Source organism: Pristiophorus japonicus, chromosome 6 (assembly GCF_044704955.1).
Source record: "Pristiophorus japonicus isolate sPriJap1 chromosome 6, sPriJap1.hap1, whole genome shotgun sequence".
In the NCBI taxonomy this organism is placed as follows: domain Eukaryota; kingdom Metazoa; phylum Chordata; class Chondrichthyes; family Pristiophoridae; genus Pristiophorus; species Pristiophorus japonicus.
This window is the reverse complement of record NC_091982.1, coordinates 80,856,428-80,883,600: the sequence shown is the minus strand read 5'-3', so window position 1 is coordinate 80,883,600 and position 27,173 is coordinate 80,856,428. Positions and strand designations below refer to the sequence as shown.

Below are 27,173 nucleotides of genomic sequence, written 5' to 3'. Positions count from 1 at the left end.
AATAAGGAGACCAAAACTGTACACTGTACTCTAGGTGTGGTCTCACCAATAACCTATACAATTGTAGCAGGACTTCCCTGCTTTTATACTCCATCTCCCTTGCAATAAAGGCCAACATTCCATTTGCTTACCTAATTACTTGCTGTACCTGCATACTAACTTTTTGTGTTTCCTGCACAAGGACCCCCCAGGTCCCTCTGTACTGTAGGAATTTTGTAATCTCTTTCCATTTAAATAATTAGCTTTTTTATTTTTCCTGTAAAATGTAGATAACCTTATATTTTCCTACATTATACTCCATCGACCAAATGTTTGCCCACTCACTTAGTCTGTCTATATCCCTTTGCAGATTCTTTGTGTCTTCACAACTTGTTTTCCACTGGTAAGTGAGGAGACTGCCAGGTTGTTTCTCTGGGCTGCGTCACTTCAACCTTGGCTCCTTCGGTCAGCCATTTGGAAGTTGGGGACATTATTTTGCAGTTTTCCAATCCGTTGAGACCTCTCCAGACTCCAGGGAATTTTGGTAGATTGAAACCAATGCATCCACTATCTCTGCAGCCACTTCTTTTAAGACCCTAGGATGCAGGCCATCAGATCCAGGGGACTTGTCCACCTTTAGTCCCATTATTTTACCGAGTACTTTTTCTTTAGTGATAGTGATTGTGTTAAGTTCTCCCCTCCCTATAGCCCCTTGATTATCTATTATTGGGATGTTTTTAGTGTATTCTACCATGAAGACTGATACAAAATATTTATTCAAAGTCTCTGCCATTTATTTCCCTGTTCCCAATTATTAATTCCCCAGCTTCATCCTCTAAGGAACCAATGTTTACTTTAGTTACTCTCTTCCTTTCTATATGCCTGTAGGAGCTCTATCTGTTTTTATATTTCTTGCTAGTTTACTCTCATAATCCATTTTCTCTATTCTTTTTTTAGTCGTCCTTTGCTGGTTTTTAAAAAGTTCCCAATCCTTTGGCCTCCCACTAATCTTGGCAACATTGTATGCCATTGTTTTTAATTTGATAACAAACTTTACTTCCTTAGCTAGCTATGGATGGTTCACCCTTCTTTTAAAAGTCTTTCCTTCTCATTGGGATATATTTTTGTTGAGAGTTATGAAATATCTCCTTAAATGTCTGCCACTGCTTATCAACCGTCTTAACTCTTTAATCTATGTTCCCAGTCCACTTTAGTCAACTCTGCCTTCATACCTTTGTAATGACCTTTATTTAAGATCAGGACACTGTCTTTTGTGCTCAAGTTTCTGGAGTGGGATTCGAACGCACAACATGGTTAGATGGTTAAAAATAGATGATGGATGGTTAAATAGAGAGATAGGTTGATAAATATTAGTTAAAACAGATGGTTAGATAGGCAAACAAATAGATAAATGGTCAAATAGACAGTCAGGTGCATGGCCAACTTTCCAAAGGGAACTGGATAGATATTTGGAAAGGAAATCATTTGCAGAGATATGGGGAAAGAGCAGGGGAGAGTGAGTCTAATTGGATAGCTCTTTCAAAAGAGCTGGCACAGACAAGACGTGCCAAATGGCCTTCTTCTTTGCTGCACATAAATCATAGAATTATATAGAAATGACCACACGGAATCAGGCCGTTCAGCTTTATTACGCAGACATTATAATTATGTATATCACTGAAACTAACAATGTACATTACTAACATTACTTTGTATCTGGCACTATATTAATATGCTTCACTATTATTGTAAATCGACAAGATACACTACAGAAACTCGCCAAGGCTACTTCGGCAGCACCTTCCAAACCCATGGCCTCTACCATCTAGGACAATGGGCAGCAAGTGCATGAGAACACCATCACCTGCAAGTTCCCCTCCAAGTTACACATCATCCTGACTTGGAAATATATTGCCGTTCCTTCTTCGTCACTGGGTCAAAATCCTGGAACTCCCTCCCCAACAGCACTGTGGGAGTACCTTCACCATACGGATGGCAGACGTTCAAGATGGCAGCTCACCACCACCTTCTCAAGGGCGCTTAGGGATGGGCAATAAATGCTGGCCTTGGCAGCGGCGGCCACATCCCATGAACACATTTTAAAAATCTGATACTTTATATTAATGTACATCACTAACATTACTGCATATTGGGCACGATTTATTAATGCATTTCATTAACCTTACTGTAAATTTGGCACTATATATTAATGTACATAACTAACGTTACTGTATATCTCGCACTATATATTAACAATGTGCAGTGACTAGTCATGATCGACAAATTATGGGGTTTTGTAACTTCAATCAAGATATATTACATTTAACAAAGCAACAAGAGCAAAAGCTGTAGGCAGCCCCCCCCAACATGTCCCAGACAGGCCCAACCAATGATTGACAGGGCCCCGGAGTGACGTATGCGGGGGCTGCGTTTGGTGAGATCATTTCCGCTGGCGTGGGAGGGCCGTTTCCGGGTGAGAGGGCAGAGCAAAATGGCGGAGGCGAGAGGTAAGAAAGCGGGACAGCAGCTGGGCTGGGCGTTAATCTTTGTGACTTGAGCAGAGCGAGTGACCGGAGGAGAGAAGCAGGCGGGCAAAGATCAGAGGGCAGGAGGCCGAGGGCTGGGGACCAGGTTACACCGGAGGGCTCACCATGGACAGGCTTGGTGGGAGGGGCCCGACTCGGCTTTCTTGCAGCCCTCAACATAGCATCTCTGTAGATTATTCATATATGATGACAGTGTCAGTGATGTATATTATAGTGCCTGATATACAGTCATGTAGTCAGTATTCATTAATATATGTCTCATATCAATGTACATTGTAGCGTCTGATACAGCACACATTATTATTGTAATATATAATGGCTGATGTACAGAAATGGAGTGACAATGATGTACATTACACTGCCTGATGTACAATAATAGGGTATCAGTGTTCATTGGTATATAATGCTTCATGTGTATCAGTGATGTACATTATATAAGCATAGACAGCGGACGGAGTGTGCGGCAACCCATGGCCCGCAGCCACCTGTTCCTTCAACCACCACCTGTTCCTACAACCAGCGCCTGCCCCACCTGTGACCGAGACTGTAGGTCCTGCATTGGAATCTTCAGTCACATGAGAACTAATTTTTAATGTGGAAGCAAGTCATTCTTGACTCTGAGTGACTGTCTATGATGATTATAGAAACACACTGACTCCCACAGCTCCCTGGACCACACTTCCTCCCACCCTGCATCCTGTAAGGACACCATTCCATTCTCCCAGTTTCTCTGTCACATCTATTCTGACAACGCCACCATCCACACTACTACCTCTGATATGTCTTCCTTTTCCCTCAACCGAGGATTTCCCCCCTGCCGTGGTTAACATGGCCCTCGACCATGTCCATTCTATTTCCAGCACTTTTGCTCTCACCCCTCCCCTTCCTCTCAGAACCACTCACCCCACCAGCCTCCATGTTCAACAGATTATCCTCTGCCATTTCCGCCACCTCCAGTGTGATCCCACCACCAATCACATCTTTCCCTCCCCTCTCAGCATTCCAAAGGGACCGCTCCCTCGAAACCCTGGTCCATTCCGCAGACACTCCTAGCACCCCACCCCCTCCCCTTCCCACGGCACCTTCCCATGCCAGCACAAGAGATGCCGCCTTTTACCTCCTCACTTCCCACTGTCCAGGGCCCTAAATACTCCTTCCAGGTGAAACAGCGATTTACTTCTACTACTTTCAAATTAGTATACTGCATTTGCTGCTCATGATTTGGTCTCTACATTTGGGAGACCAAAAGCAGATTGGGTGACCGCATTGCAGAACACCTCCGTTCAGGCCGTAAGCGTGACCTGAGCTTCCGGTCGCCTGTCACTTTAATTCCCCGCTCCACTCCCACTCTGATATCTCTGTCCTCGGCCTCCTACACTGTTCCAATGAAGCTCAACGCAAGCTCGAGGAACTGCACCTCATCTTTCTTTTAGACACTTTACAGCCTTCTGGACTCGAACATTGAGTTCAACAATTTAAGACCATAACCTCTGCCCATATTTTGTTCCCTTTCCTCCCCTTCACACCCCCCCCTCCCATCTTTATTTTTATCTGTTCCCATGGCAACTGGTAATTATTCTGTCATTCACACCCTATCTTGACTCATCTTTTGTTTCCTAACTTGTGCCATTGCCATCTCAATTTGGCCCATCATCCCTTTTGTGTCCCAAATCTCTCCTGCCTTCCACCCTATCACAGACTTTCCCTTTTGTTCTTTCCTCCCCTCTCCCTTTCAGTGGCTCTTGCACTTCCTTAAGAATCTGTTACATTTCAAACTTTTGCCAGTTCTGTCAAAGGTCATCGACGAAACGTTAGCTCTCTTTCTCTCCACAGATGCTGCCTGACCCGGTGAGATTTTCAGCATTTTCTGTTTTTATGTGCATTTTATTGTCTGATATGCAATAATAGTGTGAGTGATGTATTTTATTAATCAATAGACCCTGATGTACAGTAATAGCACTTGATCTCCAGTGGACAACATTCAGTGATGGGGGTCAACTGTTAAACTTAGGCATGCTAACCCATAAATGGTATGTATCAGGGTGCAGGTTTCAGTTCATAAAAGATTTGCTTTCTTTGATGTGATAATGGCAACAGTCTTAGAACCATCAATTCAAGATAAACTATTGGAGGGAAAAGCCTGAACTATAATCCACACTAACAGATCCATTGCAATTAGAGACACATGAGTCATATCTGTACACTTGAAACATTATTTGAAAACAGAAAAAGCTGGAAATACCTCAGGTCAGACAACATCTGTGGAGAAACGGAGTTCGGTCAGTTGACATTTTTAGGTCTGAAACATTAACTGATTAACTTCTGTTTCTCCACAGATGCAGTCTGACCTTAATATTTCCAGCTTTTTCAGCTTTTGTTTTCAGATTTCCAGCATATTCAGTATCTTGCCTTTTATTTACATTCTTTATTAACTTACAGGGGACTGATGGATCCTTTGTTGACTTATTTAGAGCAATTGAGGAAGAAAAGCTGTTTTTCAGGTCAAATTTGCTAATTGAGCTGCAATAAAATGTAACAGGCTTATAATAGACAGGTTTATATATGGGTGTTTTGTCTTTCTCTTATCCTTTGAACATAAGAATTAGGAGCAGGAGTAGGCTATACGGCCCCTCGAGCCTGCTTCGCCATTCAATAAGATCATGGCTGATCTTTGACCTCAACTCCACTTTCATGCCCGATCTCCATATCCCTTGATTCCCTTAGAGTCCAAAAATCTATCTCTCAGCCTTGAATATACTAACAACTGAGCATCCACAGCCCCTTCAGATAGAGAATTCTAAGGATTCACAACCCTCTGAATAAAGAAATTCCTCATCTCTGTCTTAAATGGCTGACCCTTTATCCTGAGACTGTGTCCCCTAGTTCTAGACTCTCCATTCAAGATAAACAACCTCTCAGAATCTACTCAGAATCTTGTATGTTTCAGTGAGATCTCTCTCATTTTTCTAAACTCTAGAGCATATAGGCCCATTCTACTCAATCTCTCCTCCATAGGACAACCCTCTCATCCCAGAGATCAATCTAGTGAACCTTTGTTGCACCCCCTCTAAGGCATGTATGCCCTTTCTCAGATAAAGGTAGCCAAAACTGTGCACAGTACTCCAAGACTTCCTTACTCTTGTATATCAATCCCCTTGCAATAAAGGCTAACATACCAATTACTTTCCTAATTGGTTGCTGCACCTGCATGCTAACTTTGTGTTTTCTGACCGAGGACACACACATCTCTCTGAACACCAACATTTAATAGTTTCTCACCATTTAAAAAAAATATTCTGTTTTTCTATTCTTCCTAACAATGTGAATAACCTCACATTTTCTCACATTACACTCCATCTGCCACCTTATTGTCCACTCACTTAACCTGCCTGTATCCCTTTGCAGCCTCATTGTGTCCTCCTCGCAGCTTACTTTCCTACCTAGCTTTATATCGTCAGCAAACTTGGATATATTGCACATTTGGGCACTCAATTGTTCTGATTGGCTGCTGAACAAGCTTTTGTATGTAATTTGAGGACAGTTAAATGCTGCAAATCCTGAATAATATGAGCTGCTACTAAACTTTATCATGGCCTGCACTGCTTAATATGAAACCAATGCTCTTTTTAAGGAAGAAGCATCCAGTGATTAATGCATAATTGCCTTTAGTGTCCTTTATAATTGCACTTTCAAGGTGTCAACTGCCTAGCCTTTGCCCTTCCACTTGCCACACTATTTCTGCAGCTCTTGATCTGCTTAACCTCATCTCCACCTATGATGTCCTTGTACCCAATAAAACCTTTACTCTCTCCCATCCTGGTCATTCCAACTGGTATTGCCATCACTGTCCTCCAGTTAAATATTAAGACTGAAGCCATTGCCTTCAGCCCTCGCCAAAAACTCCATACTCTTGCCAACGATTCTATCGCCCTTTTGACCACTGTCTCGAGTTGAACCAGAATGCCCGCAATATTGGCGTCCTATTAGACCATGAGCTGAGCTTCTAACACCTCCAGACTTGACTATTTTAATGCTCTCCTATCCTCTGAATTCCAGCTCACCCAAAACTCTGCTGCCCGTATTGTATCACACACCAAGACTCGCTGACCTATCACTCCTGTCCTTGCTGACTGACATTGGCTTCTGGTTTCCTAATGCCTCTAATTTAAAATGTATTTAAATCCCTATGTGGCCTCACCACTTCCCATCACTGTAACCTCCCCGCCCACTCCCAACTCTGTTACTCCAATTCTGGCCTCTTGTAGACCTGTGCCTTCAGTTGTGTAGGCTCCACACTGTGGAATTCCTCCCTAAACCCCTCGCTCATTCATCAAGCTTTTGATCACCCCGTAACATGTCCCAGTTCGGCTCAGAATCAATTTTTGTCTGATTACGCTTCTTGTGAAACACCTTGGAATGTTTTTCTGTGTTAAAGGCGCGATACAAAATGCAAGTTATTGTTAGTGTTCATGGACTAAGGAAGAAAAGTCAACGACAGTTACTGATCTTGATGGCTGTTGGATGACCTCTATTATAAAGTGTAAAAGATTAGACATGGTTCTGGTTGTCTCCTTGTTTTGCTTACTAACACTTGTTTTCCTCATCTGCATGCTTTAGAAATGAGCACATGGGGAGATACTGGATACTAGGATACAGGGATGATTGGTTTGGGGACAAATGGAGCACTACTTTGTTTGGAAGGAATTCTGGAGCTGACATGAGAATGTCTCGAGGAACATTTTTCCCCTTCCCCCATCCCCACGTTTGAAGGCATACAGACCGACTTTGTGCGTATGTACAAACAGCAGTTGCCAATGTCTGTCACTTTACGGTTGCTGAATTGAAATCCTGCAAGCATTCCTTTCATGGTTTAAGCTTGCTGAAAAGTGACAGCTGATATGGGTGCTTCGGATTAAACAGCAGGATTGTCAAACTCCTTCAACCCTGGTTTATGATCTTTCCCTTCGGAGGCTGAAATAATTCAAGACAGCAGTTTTGTTGTGAAATCTTAAAAGTACAATAGATTACACGCAGAATCAGAGGTCAATGCATTTCAGCTTCACTCAATTTTAGTGCAATCCTGTCCTCTAAAATGTAGATGTTAGCTGACCAATAAGTGTAATTGCCTCATTATTTTTGTTTTACTTGTTCAGTCATTTTACTAAATAAAAATCCTCCACATTCTATTTAGTGCTCATGGCCTCAATTGTTTTCTGTTGTCCTACTATTCAGTGTGGCAAAATGAAATAGTGACATGTCATGATACCCTAGCTGTGTCTGTGTGCTCAAAACTGCAAGAACCATTTAAGAAAAATGATCTGATAACCCATCAGAGCATTTCTGAACAGAGATCTAAAATGTGATCACCGAACGGTCCTTTGTGGCTCTTTGTGTTTCTCTACTGATGTAATTTGTGTTTTGCTTTGAAAGCTTAATAGATCAGAGTTAAAGAACAACATGAAACTGAGTGTTCCTGTTAGGGATGTTCATATTATCTCTGGTCGTATACAGTGATTGTTCTGTCCTGGATTCAATAACTAGTGACTGTTTTGTAATTTATGGCTCACGATGGGGAAATTGTTCAGAAGGTTTTGGTTTTGTTGAGCTATTGATCATTATACCTCCTATTTAAAAACAAAAACTGGTGCACTGTGGCTGTAACCGCCACAGTAAGGTTCTGTCAGGTGCTCCAGTGAACCATGTTCTGCTGTGCAAACATTTATCAAACCAATTATTAAGTAATGTACATTGTTTTGACATTATTGGATGTTAAACGTTAGTTATTGTTTTTCCAAATTTATGTATTGTGCACCTTCAAATGTTCCAGCACTTTTTGGGTACAGGAGCAAATGTGCCTTTAGACCTATTTATAAGTGTCGTTTATACAATGCACTATGATGGAGAGGAGGTCAGGCAATATTGGAAGGGAAGAAAGGGGAGGGGTGTACTGTAACAATGTTCCCCTTGTTCCCGTCCAAGAAGTCATTTACTGGGATAAATGGTCTTGCGGGTATTTTGTAAATTAACACACAAATGTAGATTTGCCAGGAAGTATTAAATCTGAACACCTTTCCATAATAATTAAGGATGTAACAGTTGACCTGAGGAGTAACATCATCACATGCCACTTGTTTCCATTGTTGAGAATGACTGGCAGAATGTGCTGTGGTACTAACTGCACCAATCAGTTGCAGTCCAATCAGTGAAGACTATCCATCCAGTGATATGCATGTGGGAGGACAGCAACTATCTGAGTTGCCATCTTCTGATGGATGACTGTGCAGCTTGGAAGAATATAACAGATAGTGGCTGGCATATCTGTATATTCTCTACAAAAAAAATTATATTGTTTCTCTCTAGAACAGGGCAAGGATAATCAGTTTGAGGTGTTGGATTTGGCTGAATATGCCAAACGACAAAGATGGTGGAACCGATTCTTTGGAAGAAACTCTGGGCCAATTGCTGAGAAATATACAGTAGCAACACAGCTGATGATTGGAGGAGCCAGTGGTTGGTAAGCTTTCCACTTTTAATATTGGCCTTCAGCAGCGGATACCTTTCTGCTCATCGTGTTTCATGCTGGCAACAATTTAAGAAGGGAGAGTGGAAAGAGGTTGTGATGTTGCAGATATTATTAGAAAGCTCATGTTGTCCTGTGGTAGTAGATTAACAGCTAATTGTAAAGAGATATTATTGCTGGTAAGGTCACTTCCTTTGCAAGAAACATTGAGACAGAACCTATGTAAATTAATTCTGATGGGGATGTGAAATGGAAGAATTTCCTTTCCACTGCGATGTCCTAGTGAATGGACTCTGAATGTAATCTAGTAATATCTGTCTCTAAGTAAGTCTGAACTAAAGAACGGATTGAAGAAAGTGACTGGAGTATTATATAAGAACATGAGAAATAGGAGCAGAATAAGGCCCTCGAGCCTGCTCCGCCATTTACTACGATCAATGAGTAGAGGCCCAACCTACTCAACTTTTCCTCATAAGTCAACCCCTCATCTCCGGACTCGGGTCCACTTCCCTGCCCGCTCCCCATAACCACTTATTCCCTTATCGGTTAAGAAGCTGTCTATCTCTGTCTTAAATTTATTCAATGACCCAGCTTCCACAGCTCTGTGAGGCAGTGAATTTTACAGATTTACAATTCTCTGAGAAGAAATTTCTCCTCGTCTCAGTTTTAAATGGGTGGCCCCTTATTTTAAGATCATGCCCTCTAGTTCTAGTCTCCCCCATCAGTGGAAACATCCTCTCTGGATCCACCTTGTCACCCCCCCCCCCCCCCCCCTCATAATCTTATACGTTTCGATAAGATCACCTCTCATTCTTCTGAATTCCAAAGAGTAGAGGCCCAACCTACTCAATCTTTCCTCATAAGTCAACCTCTTCATCTCCGGAATCAACCTAGTGAACCTTCTCTGAACTACCTCCAAAGCAAGTGTATCCTTTCTTAAATATGGAAATCAAAACTGTGTCCTCACCAATACTCTAAGACTTCCCTGCTTTTATACTTCATCCCCTTTGCAATAAAGGCCAAGATTCCATTGGCCTTCCTGATCACTTGCTGTACTTTTGTGTTTCATGCACCAGGACCCCCAGGTTCTGCTATACTGCAGCACTTTGCAATTTTTCTCCATTTAAATAATAACTTGCTCTTTGATTTTTTTCTACCAAAGTGCATAACCTCACACTTTCTAACATTATACTCCATCTGCCAAATTTTTGCCCACTCACCTCGCCTGTCTACGTCTTTTTGCAGGTTTTTTGTGTCCTCACACATTGCTTTTCCTCCCATCTTTGTATTGTCAGCAAACTTGACTACGTTACACTCGGTCTCTTCATCCAAGTCGTTAATATAGATTGTAAATAGTTGGGGTCCCAGCACTGATCCCTGCGGAACCCCATTAGTTACTGATTGCCAACCCGAAAATGAACCATTTATCCCAACTCTCTGTTTTGTCTTAGTTAGCCATTCCTCTATCCATGCTAATATATTACCCCCAACCCCATGAACTGTTAGCTTGTGCAGTAACCTTTTATGTGGCACCTTTTCAAATTCCTTCAGGAAGTCCAAATATCCATTGTGATCTGCACCAATAGAAATGAAGATCAAGCAGTTCAAATGGCTGTCGGCTACCTGAATAAAATAGAAAGAGACTGTTTTGTAAAACTGAGACTCAATATCCCCAGTTGGGAGTCTCTGGCTGTTCCTTAAATCACTTCTAATTATATAAATATATTTTATTTTTGTCCCGGTATGCTCCCAGCAGATTCCATTAGTTTTAGTATTTAGAGAAAATTTCAAATCTTTAGCTGGAGAGGAGTGCTGTCAAGACTAGGGAATTTAGTGCTAGAGAATGGAACGCTTCCCACTTTTTGTATCTAATGTTGGCATCAAGCACTCTGTTCAAGTGGCCAATAATGTGGAATAACTTTAACCTCAATCACCACCTATACCAGCCATTCTTGACCTCTGGGAGATGCCCTGAATTTGGGATAGTTTGGTGTGGGCCCATGTGGCCATCAGGAACTAGGTTGATTCTGCTCAGTTCAGTTCACTTGGGGTCCTTTTAGCTGTCGGGTAACTCTTTCACCCTGTTGGTTGAAGCTGCATTCAGATTCATTTTCGGTGTCGTGTGCAACCTCAGTCCACAGACCTGTATTTCCTTGGTTACTTTGTTACTTGCTCTCCTGCTGTAGCTTGTAAACATTCAGTGTTCTATTAAATAACTTGCACTGGAAGCCCTCAACTGAATTTACTATAATAATGAGACTTTTAAGAAGTGATGAATGAGTGCCTATTTTTCCCTCTCTCTCTAATTTTTAAATGTCGTTAAATTTTTGCCACTTCTCTTTTGCAGGTGTGCTGGTTTCCTGTTTCAGAAGGTTGGAAAATTAGCTGCAACAGCAGTTGGCGGAGGCTTCTTCATGCTCCAGGTGAGACTCGGTCTTTGACTTGGTAAATCAAGTATCTTCAGTGAGCGATGGAATGATTTACTTCATATGTGCTGTGCGTGTATTCAAGACCCCCAAACAGTGGGAGGGAGATAGAGGAGCAAAATGTAGGCAAATTGCTGTGAAGCCCAAAAACCATAGGGTAGTAATAGGGGATTTTAACTATCCAAATATTGATTGGGACAAATTTAGTGTGACGAATATAGAAGGTGCGGAATTCTTGAAATGCATTCAAGAGAACTTTTTTAGTCAGTATGTAGCAAGCCTAACATGAGAGGGGGCGGTCTTGGATTTTGTTTTGGGGAATGAAGCTGGGCAGGTTGAAGGGGTATTAGTGGGAGAGTACTTGGGTGCCAGTGACCATAATTTAGTCAGATTCAAGTTGGTTATGGATAAGGACAAGAATGGGCCTAGAATAAAAGTTTTGAATTGGGGGAAAAGCTAATTTTGCTAAGTTAGGAGTGATATGGCCATAGTGGACTGAAAGCAGCTACTTGTTGGTAAATCAGTATCGGAACAGTGGGAGGCATTCAAGGAGGGGATCCGGAAGGCTCAGGCCAAACATGTGCCCTTAAAGAAAAATGTTGGGAAAAATAATTCTAGAGCTCCCTGGATGCATAGGGACATTGCAGGGGAGGATTAAGAAAAAAAGGGATGTCCCATCAATGGCTAAATACTATAGAATCTTTAGAAGAATATAGAAAGTTAAGAGGCAAAATTAAAAAGGATATTAGGAATGTTAAGAAGAGCATGAGAAATTCTTGGCCAGTAAAATTAAGGAAAACTCCAAGATGTTCTATAAATATATTAAGAGTAAGAGAGTAACTAAAGAAATGCATCCCAGGCTGTTGAGCGAAATAAAAGAGGAAATAGCAGAGGCCTTGACCATCATTTCCAGTCCTCTTTGGATCTGGGCATGATTCCGGAGGATTGGAGGACTGCTAATGTAGTACCCTTGTTTAAGAAGGGAGAAGGGGATAAGCTGAGTAATTACAGGCCTGTCAGCCTCACCTCAGTGGTGGGAAAATTATTGGAAAAAATCCTGAAAGGCAGGATAAATCTGCATTTGGAAAGTCAAGGAATAATTAGAGACAGTCAGCATGGATTTATTAAGGGAAGATCATGTCTGACTAACCTGATTTGAATTTTTTGAGGAAGTAATCAAGAGGGTCGATGAGGGTAGTGCATACGATGTAGTATATATGGACTTTAGCAAAGCTTTTGATAAGGTCCCACGTAGTAGACTGGTCATGAAGGTTAAAGCCCATGGGATACAGGGCAAAGTGTCAAGTTCGATCCAAAATTGGCTTGAAGCAAAGGGTAATGATTGATGGATGTTTCCAGTGGGGTTCTGCAGGGCTCAGTGCTGGGACCCTTGCTTTTTGTGGTATATATCAATGATTTAGATTTGAATATAGGGAGTATGATTAAGAAGTTTGCAGACAACACTAAAATTGGCTGTGTGGTTGATAATGAAGAGGAAAGTTATGGGCTGCAGGAGGATATTAATCTACTGGTCAGGTGGGCAGAGCAGTGGCAAATGGAATTTTATTCAGAGAATTTCATTTGGGAGGGCTAATAAGGAAAGGGTATACATATTAAGCGATAGGCCACTTACTAGGATGCTGCCTGGAATGGAAAATCTTAGCTATGAGTACAGATTGGATAGGCTGGGTTTGTTCTCATTGGAACAGAGGAGGTTGAGAGGAGACCTCATTGAGGTGTACAAATGAGGTGTACAAAATATTGAGGGGCCTGGACATTGTGGATAGTAAGGGTCTATTTCCATTTATGGAGGGGTCTATTACGAGGGGGCATAGTTTTAAGGTGGTTGGTGGAAGGTTTAGAGGGGATTTGAGGCGGGAGTTTCTTTACGCAGAGGGTTGTGGGATCTGGAACTCGCTGCCTGGAAGAGAGTGGTGGATGCAGAAACCCTCACTGCTTTCAAGAGATGATTGGATGGGCACTTAAAGTGCAATAACCTGCAGGGTTACGGACCTAGAGCTGGTAATTGGGATTAGACTGGATGATCTTTTGTTGGACGGAGCAGATATAATGGTAAGTATTGCAGGGAATAGAATATGGTCAGGGTGATCTCCTGGACTAGTTTCGATTGCTTGGATGGGTCGGAGAGGAATTTTCCCAGATTTTTTTCTCCCTAAAATGACCTGGGTTTTTAATCTGGATTTTGCCTCTCCCAGGAGATCACTTGGCTCCGGTTGGGATGGAGTGTAGAATGTTTTAGTATAAGGGGTGTCGCAGTTGTGGTGAGGCGGATTGGTTGGGCTGGGTGCTCTTTGCCTTTTCGTCATTGTTCATAGGTTTATATGTAACCTTTAGGGCTGCTGACCAAGGGCCGTGCGGCTCTTTGTCGGCTGGCGCGGACGCGATGGGCCGGAATGGCCTCCTTCTGCGCTGTGGGTTTTTATGTTTCTATATCTGAGGCTGAGGTACTTCAGGAACAGGGTACAAACTGCTGGAGGGCCTGAAAAGCTGGGTCAGTATTTAAACTGGTCTATCATAACCCATGTAACAAGTGCATGTATATTTTGGAACTTGTATATGTATTTGTTCTAGAAATTCAATCCTGTAGAAAACTAAACAATCTTAACACTTCTGATAATTAACCCACATGCAAACGTAAAACACTTGCACCAATTAGGGCATCACTTATATATTCATTCGTCCCTGGCTGGCTGTGTATGCAAAGTATACAATGCATTTGCCTTATTGTTTTTAAAAGATGCCCAATCAGGTGAATCGTCTGCATTGTGGAGCACAGTTAGTCCTATTAGATTACAGATATATGATGTGAATTACTGATTGCATCAGAGTTTTTGCATGGCATATATGTCCCCACATTTCATTATGTTGAAGGGGTTTAGAGTGAAGCCTGCACAGTAAAGATAAATCTTCAGTGGCTTATAACTATCATCTAAAATCCAAAATTAAATCACAACATTGGGGGGCCAATTTTCCACATTGCTGATTTTTGGCGCAGTTGTAGAGGTATGTTTTTTTTTAGTGGCTGACTGCGCCAAAAAAAAAAGTTGCATGTTTCGCTGGAATAAACATTCATTTGGAGCGGTGCACTTAGACCTTAAGCTCTGTGGGTGGGGCTTAAGGTCTGCGCCGAAAAACTGAGCTGGCCAGGGTAATGAGGGACACGCTATGGGGCTGAGGCTGCAAAGTGAGGTATATAAGATGCAGCAAGACATAAGCAATTGTAGAGCCGTGATGCCGCCACTACCCGCCCCCCCCCCCCGCCGCTCCTAACCCGGGTAAAAGGCCCCCGGTGCCAGGGCCGCTCTTATCCCAGGCTGAATGGCTCCCCGGTGCCGCTGCCATCCCAGGCCAAAAGCCCCCCACCGCCGCTCCTAACCCGGGCCAAAAGGCCCCCGCCACTGCTATCCTGGGCTGTGGAACTCTATCTTCCGCGTCGATTTTCTTAAGTTCACGTAAGGTTTTTCAGAACGGTGCACTGCGCCGTTTTTGAAAAAATCCTAGTGGGCCAAACTCACTTAAATGGCCAGAAATGGCATTGCCAGCAGCTGGCACCCCCAGTGACATCAAAAAAATCGGCCGTAAGTTTACGATGGCGCAGAAACATTGGCAAAACTTGCATGTTTTAGTTTGCTCAAAAAAAACAGCGGACGGCAAAAAAAGGTACGAAAAGGTGGCAAAAATTGAGCGCAGGATTTGCTTCCATCCTGCATTTATTTTCTTTGTGGGGTTTTTGTTTTGTTGCTCCATACTGGTGGCAGCTACCCTAGAGCTTCCACTTCACTATCCATCTAACTGCAGATTTTCCTCTATGCATGGTGAAGCCTGTTTTGTGTGTACTGCAGTGTTTGAGGGAAGGGAAGGCTGAGGCAAGAAAGTAAACAAGCCAACAAACTAAAAACCAGAGTCTGCAAATCATACAGCACAGAAGGAGGCCATTCGGCCCATCATATATGTCTCTGAAAGAACTATCTTATTAGTCTAATTCCCCTGCCCTTTCCCCATAACCCTGCATATTTTTCCCCTTCACGTATTTATCCAACTCCCTTTTGTAAGATATTACTGAATCTGCTTCCACCAGCCTTTCAGGCAGTACGTTCCATAAAAATGCTGCATAAAAATAATTCTCTATCTTGCATCTGGTTCTTTTGCCAATCACCTTAAATCTGTGTCCTTTGGTTACTGACCCTTCTGTCACTGGAAACAATTTCTCCTTATTTACTGTATTAAAACCCTTCATGATTTTGAACATCTATCAAATCTCCTCCTCTGCTCTAAGGAGAACAACCCCAGCTTCTCTAGTCTCTCCACATATCTGAAGTCCCGCTGGCACCATTCTAATAAATCGCCTCTGCATCCTCACTAAAGCCTTGATATCCTTCCTAAAGTGTGGTGCCCAGAATGGAACGCAATACTCCAGCTGCGGTCAAACTAGTTCAGCAAAACTTCCTCGCTTTTGTACTCTATGCCTCCGTTTATAAAGCCAAGGATCCCGCGTGCTTTTTTAACTCTTCTCAACTTGTTCTACCACCTTCAAAGACTTGTGTACGTACACCCCCAGGTCTTTCTGTTCCTGCCACCGCATTAAAATTATACCATTTCGTTTATATTGCCTGTCCTCTTCTTTCTACTGAAATGCATAATTTCACACTTCTCTGCGTTAAATTGCATCTGTGATGCACCTGCCCATTTCACCAGTCTGTCTATGTCCTTCTGAAGTCTTACTATCCTCCTCACTGTTTATTACATTTCCACGTTTTGTGCCATCTGCAAACTTTGTCCATTTTGAAAACTGTTTTTATTCAAGCAGTTGAGTTTGGTGTCTGTAAAACTGTAGAGAGGTTGCAAAAAGTATTAAAAGGAGCTAGTGGAAGATGTCCAGTTTTCCTCTTGCAGCCAGTGGATGACAAAGAGGTCGAGATAAAAGGCCAGGCAGTTGGGGCAACTTTTTTTCCCCCTTGTCCTTTCTTCCTTTACTTTGTGATTTTGTATGCCTGCGTTTCACAATCTGTACACCTGCATATAATGTTTGTGCTATCACCTCTCACCTGGTGAGAGAACAAAATGAGTGCTGTTGAGATAAATTATTCCAATCACCAGAACACAAGTTAAAAGGTTTTATTACCACTGCCCCATTTCTCTTCTGTTGCGGAGACTGTGATAACCAACTGCCTAATAAAACATCCTTGTTTCCTCTTAGTATGGGAAGAGAAAAACTATATTGACAAGTGTGTGGCAAGAAAGAGGCATACAGACACATTTAACGTGGCTTAGTACCACTCCACGTGGTGCATTTATCCACAGGAGAATGTTAGTGTAAGTGTTAGGTTGTGATTGTTGGAGCCTCCTCAAAGATGGATGTGGTGATACTCTAGTTTTCCTTCCAGATTGCCAATCACACAGGGTACATCACTGTTGACTGGAAGCGAGTGGAAAGAGATGTGAACAAGGCAAAGAAACAATTGAAACTTGGCAAGAATAAGGTCGCTCCAGAAGTGCATGGCATGTTTGATGAGGTAGGGAAATGATGACACAGTTGTGTACCTATGTTAATGCAGTACGGTTTCATTAATCAAATAAAAGTTAGGATGGTGAAAACAAATGACCCTTTTCGGTACTTTCCTTGGTTTTTCAGTTGCACCTCTTTAATGGAGCTGCAGGCTTTAATTTTGGTCAGTGAGACTTTTAAATTAAAGGTAAGAAACACTATAGGTTGCTGTAGTTGTGAACTATATCTAAGCAGGAATAGCCTTGTTTAGGTTCCAGATTACAAAATGGTAGCTTTGATAAAGCTGGGCAGCTAGTTTTTTGGGGCCCAAGTTTCTGCCCTCTAAGAACGGTGCACCTCTATTAGGTGCGCCGAGTTTCTAGAATAAAAAGGACGGCGAGAACTTACCTTGTGATTCTGCAAGCTCCTCAGAACATCTTCCTGCTCGGCGTGGCGCAGCGCAAGGGGTCGGGGCGGAGCCAGGTCCCCGGCGCTGCAAAAAAATCCGGGACCTCTGCACATGCGCGCTGGAGTGTGCGCACATGTGCAGTAGCTCCTCGCCCCCGAGGCTGTATGGGAGGAGCCCGAAGCACACCGGCCCAAACCCTGGCCGAATGGGCTCCCCGGGCGAAGATCGGGACTCCCTCCCACCCATTCAGCCCCACACACCCTTCCTCGCTCCCGTTCAGCCCCCCCCCTCGTTCTCTCCTCCCCCCCCGTTCTCTCTCCCCCCCCCCCCCCGTTCTCTCTCCCCCCCCCCCCGTCGTTCTCTCCCCCCCCCCCCCTTCTCTCCCCCCCCCCCGTTCTCTCCCCCCCCCCCCGTTCTCTCCCCCCCCCCCGTTCTCTCCCCCCCCCCCCGTTCTCTCCCCCCCCCCCCCGTTCTCTCCCCCCCCCTCGTCGTTCTCTCCCCCCCCCCCCCTTCTCTCCCCCCCCCCCGTTCTCTCCCCCCCCCCCGTTCTCTCCCCCCCCCCCGTTCTCTCCCCCCCCCCCCGTTCTCTCCCCCCCCCCCCCCGTTCTCTCCCCCCCCCTCGTTCTCTCCCCCCCCCTCTCGTCTCTCTCTCCCCCCCCTCTCGTTCTCTCTCCCCCCCCCTCGTTCTCTCTCCCCCCCCCTCTCGTTTTCTCTCTCCCCCCCCCGTTCTCTCTCTCCCCCCCCCCGTTCTCTCCCCCCCCCCCGTTCTCTCCCCCCCCCCCCCGTTCTCTCCCCCCCCCCCCGTTCTCTCCCCCCCCCCCGTTCTCTCCCCCCCCCTCGTTCTCTCCCCCCCCCCTCGTTCTCTCCCCCCCCCTCGTTCTCTCTCCCCCCCCCTCGTTCTCTCTCCCCCCCCCCTCGTTCTCTCTCCCCCCCCCTCGTTCTCTCTCCCCCCCCCTCGTTCTCTCTCCCCCCCCTCGTTCTCTCTCCCCCCCCCTCGTTCTCTCTCCCCCCCCTCGTTCTCTCTCCCCCCCCCCTCGTTCTCTCTCCCCCCCCCTCGTTCTCTCTCCCCCCCCCTCGTTCTCTCTCCCCCCCCTCGTTCTCTCTCCCCCCCCTCGTTCTCTCTCCCCCCCCCTCGTTCTCTCTCCCCCCCCCTCGTTCTCTCTCCCCCCCCCTCGTTCTCTCTCCCCCCCCTCGTTCTCTCTCCCCCCCCCTCGTTCTCTCTCCCCCCCCTCGTTCTCTCTCCCCCCCCCTCGTTCTCTCTCCCCCCCCTCGTTCTCTCTCCCCCCCCCTCGTTCTCTCTCCCCCCCCCTCGTTCTCTCTCCCCCCCCCTCGTTCTCTCTCCCCCCCCCTCGTTCTCTCTCCCCCCCCCTCGTTCTCTCTCCCCCCCCCTCGTTCTCTCTCCCCCCCCCTCGTTCTCTCTCCCCCCCCCTCGTTCTCTCTCCCCCCCCCTCGTTCTCTCTCCCCCCCCTCGTTCTCTCTCCCCCCCCTCGTTCTCTCTCCCCCCCCCTCGTTCTCTCTCCCCCCCCCTCGTTCTCTCTCCCCCCCCTCGTTCTCTCTCCCCCCCCCTCGTTCTCTCTCCCCCCCCCTCGTTCTCTCTCCCCCCCCTCGTTCTCTCTCCCCCCCCTCGTTCTCTCTCCCCCCCCTCGTTCTCTCTCCCCCCCCCTCGTTCTCTCTCCCCCCCCCTCGTCTCTCTCTCCCCCCCCTCGTTCTCTCTCCCCCCCCCTCGTTCTCTCTCCCCCCCCCTCGTTCTCTCTCCCCCCCCTCGTTCTCTCTCCCCCCCCCTCGTTCTCTCTCCCCCCCCCCTCGTTCTCTCTCCCCCCCCCTCGTTCTCTCTCCCCCCCCCTCGTTCTCTCTCCCCCCCCCTCGTTCTCTCTCCCCCCCCCTCGTGTCCTCTCCCCCCCCCTCGTTCTCTCTCCCCCCCCCCCCTCGTTCTCTCTCCCCCCCCCCTCGTTCTCTCTCCCCCCCCCCTCGTTCTCTCTCCCCCCCCCCCTCGTTCTCTCTCCCCCCCCCCCTCGTTCTCTCTCCCCCCCCCCCTCGTTCTCTCTCCCCCCCCCCCCTCGTTCTCTCTCCCCCCCCCCTCGTTCTCTCTCCCCCCCCCCCCCGTTCTCTCTCCCCCACCCCCTCGTTCTCTCTCCCCCCACCCCCTCGTTCTCTCTCCCCCCACCCCCTCGTTCTCTCTCCCCCCACCCCCTCGTTCTCTCTCCCCCCACCCCCTCGTTCTCTCTCCCCCCACCCCCTCGTTCTCTCTCCCCCCACCCCCTCGTTCTCTCTCCCCCCACCCCCTCGTTCTCTCTCCCCCCACCCCCTCGTTCTCTCTCCCCCCACCCCCTCGTTCTCTCTCCCCCACCCCTCGTTCTCTCTCCCCCCACCCCCTCGTTCTCTCTCTCCCCCCCCCCTCGTTCTCTCTCCCCCCCCCTCGTTCTCTCTTCCCCCCCCCTCGTTCTCTCTCCCCCCCCCTCGTTCTCTTTCCCCCCCCTCGTTCTCTTTCCCCCCCCTCGTTCTCTTTCCCCCCCCTCGTTCTCTTTCCCCCCCCTCGTTCTCTTTCCCCCCCCTCGTTCTCTTTCCCCCCCCTCGTTCTCTTTCCCCCCCCTCGTTCTCTTTCCCCCCCCTCGTTCTCTTTCCCCCCCCTCGTTCTCTTCCCCCCCCTCGTTCTCTTTCCCCCCCCTCGTTCTCTTTCCCCCCCCTCGTTCTCTTTCCCCCCCCTCGTTCTCTTTCCCCCCCCCTCGTTCTCTTTCCCCCCCCCTCGTTCTCTTTCCCCCCCCCTCGTTCTCTTTCCCCCCCCTCGTTCTCTTTCCCCCCCCTCGTTCTCTTTCCCCCCCCTCGTTCTCTTTCCCCCCCCTCGTTCTCTTTCCCCCCCCTCGTTCTCTTTCCCCCCCCTCGTTCTCTTTCCCCCCCCTCGTTCTCTTTCCCCCCCCTCGTTCTCTTTCCCCCCCCTCGTTCTCTTTCCCCCCCCTCGTTCTCTTTCCCCCCCCCTCGTTCTCTTTCCCCCCCCTCGTTCTCTTTCCCACCCCCCTCGTTCTCTTTCCCCCCCTCGTTCTCTTTCCCCCCCCCTCGTTCTCTTTCCCCCCCCTCGTTCTCTTTTCCCCCCCCTCGTTCTCTTTCCCCCCCCTCGTTCTCTTTCCCCCCCCCTCGTTCTCTTTCCCCCCCCTCGTTCTCTTTCCCCCCCCTCGTTCTCTTTCCCCCCCCTCGTTCTCTTTCCCCCCCCTCGTTCTCTTTCCCCCCCCTCGTTCTCTTTCCCCCCCCTCGTTCTCTTTCCCCCCCCTCGTTCTCTTTCCCCCCCCTCGTTCTCTTTCCCCCCCCTCGTTCTCTTCCCCCCCCCTCGTTCTCTTCCCCCCCCTCGTTCTCTTTCCCCCCCCTCGTTCTCTTTCCCCCCCCTCGTTCTCTTTCCCCCCCCCTCGTTCTCTTTCCCCCCCCTCGTTCTCTTTCTCCCCCCCCTCGTTCTCTTTCTCCCCCCCCTCGTTCTCTTTCTCCCCCCCCTCGTTCTCTTTCCCCCCCCCTCGTTCTCTTTCCCCCCCCCTCGTTCTCTTTCCCCCCCCCTCGTTCTCTTTCTCCCCCCCCTCGTTCTCTTTCCCCCCCCTCGTTCTCTTTCCCCCCCCCTCGTTCTCTTTCCCCCCCCTCGTTCTCTTTCCCCCCCCCTCGTTCTCTTTCCCCCCCCCTCGTTCTCTTTCCCCCCCCTCGTTCTCTTTCCCCCCCCCCCCCATCCAAAAAAATAGGAGCAACTCAGGCCGAAACTTGAGCCCATCGTTTCTGTGAGAACAGTGTAATTTCTTTTAGTTATGAGCTGGATGCCTAATTTTCTTACAGCATTAAGTTGCTTTAATGGTATAATCTTTCCCAAGAACACTTTGCCCTGTTAACATTCTGTCTTCACAACCCTGCGAAAAATCGTCGTTCATCTGTGTCGGTGGAGTTCCCTTTCACCAGCTCCTCTTTTTAAAAAAAATCTCCCGTCAAGTCTTTCCCACCACATTAATTACTCTGCGGTGTTTTCTTGCATTTGAGATCAATTATACAAAAGGAAACTGCTGATATATATGCGATCACATGTTTCCAGCAGAGAAAGATTATGGAAAATATGATGCCATAATTTGGTAATTGGATTCAGTCACAGTCAGTGTGGAAGGGAGAGCTATACTTGAATCTGTTTGACGTACAATGTGGATACATCAGACACTGAGTATATTTATCTCATTGGAATTCCTGAGTAGATTGCTATAATGTATTGAACATATTTTAAATGCAAAAATCTGGAACAAAAATATACTGATTGTGATCAGTATGGTTGTACCCAGATTTATAGTAACTTTTGTGTTAAACTTGATGACATTGTTGACTTGGATTAGTGTCTACTTACTAATTGTCAGTTAATTCTTCAAAAAGTTCCCTCCTGCCCCGCAGTAATTGAGGACACTAGATTTAATTTTTTTTCTTTCCAGTTTCTCTCATTTTATCTCAACCACACTGATTTCATGCTAGAGTACTTGTTGCACGTGCATTGCCAGTCCTCCTGTAACTTGTTCAAGTGGTCATTCCGCATGTGAGGCACTGGATTCTGCCATGCCTTTTCACTGCGATGGGCATCACAGTTGATCCCAATCCTGATTGTGCATACTCTCACGCTCGCTTTTCACCAGTCCTGAAGTTTCCACCTCCTAAAGTCTTCTACTATCCTCCTCACTGTTTACTACATTTCTGAGTTCTGTGACATCTGCAAACTTGCCTGTATACCCAGGTCCAGGTGATTAATATATATCAAAAAGAACAGTGGTCCTAATACCAACTCCTAGGGGACACCACTGTATAGTTTCCTTCATTCTGAAGGACAACCGTTCACCAATACTCTCTCATTGCTGTCCCTTAGCCAATTTTGTATCCACACTGCCACTCCTTTTTAATCCCATGGATTTCAATTTTGCTAATAGTCTATTATGTGGTATTTTATCAAATGCCTTTTTGAAAGTTCAGATACATAACATTAACAGCACTATCCTCATCAACCCTCACTTACTTCATCAAAGAACTCAAGTTTGTTAGATGAGATTTGCCTTTAACAAATCCATGCTTGCTATCATTTATCAACCCTTGTCTTTCCAAGTGACAATTAATTTTGTCCCAGCGTACTATTTCGAAAAGTTTCCCCACCACTGAAGTTGGGCGAACTGGCATATAATGGCTGGGTGCCAAGTTTATCCCTCCTTTTTTGAACGGGTGTAGCATTTGCAACCCTCCAGTATTCTGCTACCACTCCCATATCTAAGGAGGATTGAAAGATAGTGGCCAGAGCCTCTGCAATTTCCCCCTTTACTTCCCACAGCATCCTAGGGTACATCCCATCCAGACCAAGTGACTTTTCTACTTTGAGCTCTGCCAACTTTTAAGTACCTCTATCTATTTTTATCCTATCCAAATTTTCTACTGCCTCCTTTACTGTGACATTGGCAGATTCCTCTTGTGAAGACAGATGCAAAGTACTCATTTAGTACCTCAGCCATGCCCTCTGCCTTCCTTTCCCCTTCGTAGGATTATGTCTAGCTTGTATCCAAATGATCTCCTGTTTGAAGGCTTCCCATTGGTCATTTACTGTTTTACCTGCTAATCTTTGTTTCGATCCACCTGGGCTTAGATCCCTTTCAGATTACTGAAATCAGCCCTCTTCCAGTTAATTTTGATTGTTCCTTGTCCCTTTACAAAACTACTCTAAACCTAATGGTATTTGAGGGGTTTATTTTTTTATTTTAAAGTTGATTGCTAAGCTTTGCTCAGTTAAATGCTCCCAAAGAAAATTTAACAATTTGGTGTTCAAAAAAAAATTGATGTGTGTGCTTGTTACAGCTCTATCACAGATTTATGGTCCTGTCAGAAATCACTGTTTTGGAAACAACTTAAACTTGGAACCTGTTGCACAATGTAGGACATCATTTGCTCCTCCACAGATGCTGTGAAAAGTTAAAGAATGCTAACCATTCTATCCTTTCTTTCTCCCCCACACAGGTGACTGTGTTTGTGAAGAAGAACATCGTCCTCACAGGGGGTTTTGTTGGCGGCTTCCTAATTGGACTTGCATCGTGAAGATTAGTTGAAGATGTTGCTTTGATTGAAGAACTATACTCCATAATTACTTCCCTCCCTGCCCTCAAAATCATTAATAGATTGTATGTGTTTGTATGTAGGGTATGAGTTCCCCACAGACAGTGCTGAGCTAGTGGCTTCAGTATTTTGTACTGGAGGCGATTTGCATTACTGAATTGACTCCTTGGCCTCACTATTCTTAATATGTGACTCAGAAGACCATCAACAATTGATTTTGTCCTAGTTTATAACCATAATCAAAATGCTGGTAAAATATTATAGTATGTTTGGTAGCACTGATTGAGGAGTGGGACTTACATTCACAATATAATCACACATCGTAGTGGTCTTTCCCTACCAAATAAAAATCTTGTGACAGCTCGTACTCGACAATGTTGAACATTTTATCACCATATATAACTTCTGAACAGACAAATTGCCTGTGTTTGCATGTTTGTTGAGCTATATGCTACACAATGCTAACAGTATGTATTTGCTAAATGTTGAGATGTTTGTGAAGACTGGACACTCCCCATAATAACACTTTTAGAAGGATTGGAACTTATGTCACTTTGTGCTACACCACATGCTGTAGTTGGCAGCATTGCATGGATATATTGACAGATTCAATGTGATGTTGAGTTTTAAAGACTGGATGCCTGGGGATATTGCAAGGTCAAAACATGGTCTTTGGACTTTTTATAAGCACTCTTTCTTGTTTTGCTTTGTCCTTTGACCATCTTGATTATATTGCTTTTAAAGTTACTCCCAGGTGTCTGCTCTATCTTAATTGCTTTGCCATAAGTGTTTTCAGATCATGTTGCTTCCCAGAGGTTGATGTTTATGGTTTGATTGCTACAGTGCATCTAGAGGCTAGAACTTATTTTGCCTCCGCAGTAGGCAGTAAAAAAATACAACACTGGGACTTCAAGAACCTGGTGTCATGATAAAAGGAAAAGTACTGCATGTATTTCTGATGCTATATATTTACTGTGGAGCTATGTATGTCATATTACTGGTTTTTATGATGCATTGCCTTTTCCACACTTGCACTGTTGTACCACTGCTTCTAAAGCTAAGACTCACTTTTGAGTCAGAAGGCTATGAGTACATGTCCCACTGCAGGGACTTCAGCACAAAATCTAGATTAACTTCAGTGCAGTACTGAGGGAGTGCTGCACTGGTGAAGATGCTGTCTTTCAGATGAGCTGTTAAATCGAGGTTCTGTATTCCTTCTCTGTGTACGTAAAAGATCCCACGGTACATTTCAAAAAAGAGCAGGGAAGTTCTCCCGGTGTGCTGGCTATATTTATACCTCAGCCTGCATCAGAAAAACAGATTATCTGGTCACTTAGGGGACCCTACTGTGTGCAAATTTGGCTGCTGTGTTTGACTACATTACAACAGTAACTACACTTCAAAAATACTTCATTGGCTGTGAAAGGCTTTGGGACATCCTGAGAACATGAAAGGTGCTATATAAATGCAAGTTTGTCTAAAAAAAAAACTTTTAAAGTGAGCCACCTAGTCATTGGGCAGACTAAGTTAAAATTTCCATTTGCTACTTGAGACTGGAAGATGGGCAGTAACATGCGTTTTTGGTGTAAGCCATAAAACCTGTACTTTTTATACATTTACACACCTGATTGCTGGATGAACTAGTAAATTTGCTTAAAAAAATACAGCTATTCACTTAGTGCAGATGGTAGTTTTTTCTGGCAATACTCAGAATGGACTCCAAACATAATTTTTCAATGACCTAAATTGTTCTGATTTGTACTGTACTTCTGTGAGTTTCCAATATTTAATTTTTCATTTACTCCGACAATAATTTAGATATTTTCACTTTCAGCATAGTGGGCACAATGCATTTTCTGCCTTGGTTGGTTTTGTCCTCCACACTCCCACCATCTTCTTTTCAGAACTTGGATGGAATAGAAACACAAGTGAAGTGAAATGCAAGTTCTGTTATAGGGGAGCTTGATTGTATCGTTAATTTATTATGTGTCTGGGAATTGTGTGTTCAACTTGAGGAAATTAAGTAAACATTTAAGCCCACAGGACAGCTATATCTGCATCTCCCTCTGCCCACCAAACAAAATTGCTGACTGTAATTACAATTCCGAAGTTGAAGACCTTATCCTACCATAGAACGAGAAGAAGGTTTACCAACAATATTTTTGAAAATGCTTGTTTAGTCACAGAGGTAGATGATCTGCAATGGGGAGTCTTATTCTTTAAAGCTTGATGCACCCTTTGCTCCTGATTCTTTGGCAAAAACTCTGAAGGAGAAGAATCACTGCAATAAGTGTACAGAATATGTCCTAGTCTCTAATCATTGATTCTAAAAAGCTAATGCCTTTCAAATTAAGCATTAAAAATGTGTGTAACTTTATTATTTTCCACATCTACCCCACCAGCACAGTTAAGTTTCTGTCCTATTCACATTAGTATAATGGGATGGGGTTAGTTGGGGGCTACAGCTGCAGTCTGCATATTCATTCAGCAGAAATACAGTATGTATTTTTTTGTTTTTAAAGTGGTATTTGCTAGTGTTTATAGCCAAAAGTCTAGCCCTATATTTTCAGATAGACAGTTTTCTTGGTGGAAAAAAATTAATGCATTGGCAATTTTGTTGATAGATTTGTTTCCCTGATTTGAAGTTTAAAAATGCAGCTGAAGGGCATCTTATGATGTAGCACTGGTCCGGTGGTCGTGATAGGCGCCATATAAATGCAGGGCTTTCTTTCTTTAGTCTATTGTATTGAAATACATTTATAAGAGTGCCAAGGTGAAAGCACTGATGTGTTCAAGAAACTGTTGATAATTTGTAGTAAAATCTCGTATGTATAGATTTATTTTAAAACGTACACCCATTACTTCTCTTGCTTAGTACATCTGCTTTACTGAATGTTTTGCCACTTTGTGCCTCCTATTTACATTATGTACATTTTAATTTATGATTGTACTTTAGGTAATTGTATTGTTTCTTGAAAAACAGCACTATGATAACTTGGTGTTGAGAGTGCACCATAAAGGCATTTTACCAAATGTTGTGTATCTCATTTCCTTTTGTATTAATCCCCATCCCCAGTAAGATCCCAATCATGCCACAAGCCCATGTTCGTTCATAATGACAATCTAGTGCCAAACTTCATCAATGTGTGTCCTGCACATAGAAAATAGGTGTGGGAGTAGGCCATTCGGCCCTTCGAGCCTGCACCACCATTCAATATGATCATGGCTGATCATGCAACTTCAGTACCCTATTCCTGCTTTCTCTCCATACCTCTTGATCCCTTTAGCCGTAAGGACCACATCTAACTCCCTTTTGAATATATCTAACAAACTGGCCTCAACAACTTTCTGTGGTCCAGAGAATTTCACAGGTTCACAATTTGCTGAGTGAAGAAATTTCTCCTCATCTCGGTCCTAAATGCTTACCCCTTTTCCTTAGACTGTGACCCCTGGTTCTGGACTTACCCAACATCAGGAACATTCTTCCTGCATCTAACCTGTCCAATCCTGTCAGAATTTTATGTTTCTATGAAATCCCCTCTCATTCATCTAAATTCCAGTGAATATAAGCCTAGTCGATCCAGTCTTTCTTCATATGTCAGTCCTGCCATCCTGGGAATCAGTCTGGTGCACCTTCGCTGCACTCCCTCAATAGCAAGAATGTCCTTCCTCAGATTAGGAGACCAAAACTGTACACAAT

At 45.1% G+C, this 27,173-nt stretch overlaps 1 protein-coding gene across 1 annotated transcript; it reads left to right on the top strand.

Moving 5' to 3' along the window:
* The first annotated feature begins 2,422 nt into the window (after positions 1-2,422).
* Positions 2,423-26,506, top strand: fundc2 (fun14 domain containing 2). The gene is made up of 5 exons (XM_070882989.1): positions 2,423-2,486; positions 8,886-9,039; positions 11,393-11,468; positions 16,877-17,005; positions 23,378-26,506. Exons 1-5 carry the CDS (start codon positions 2,471-2,473, stop codon positions 23,453-23,455), a joined length of 453 nt encoding a protein of 150 aa, XP_070739090.1. The 5' UTR covers positions 2,423-2,470; the 3' UTR covers positions 23,456-26,506.
* Positions 26,507-27,173: the final 667 nt, after the last annotated feature.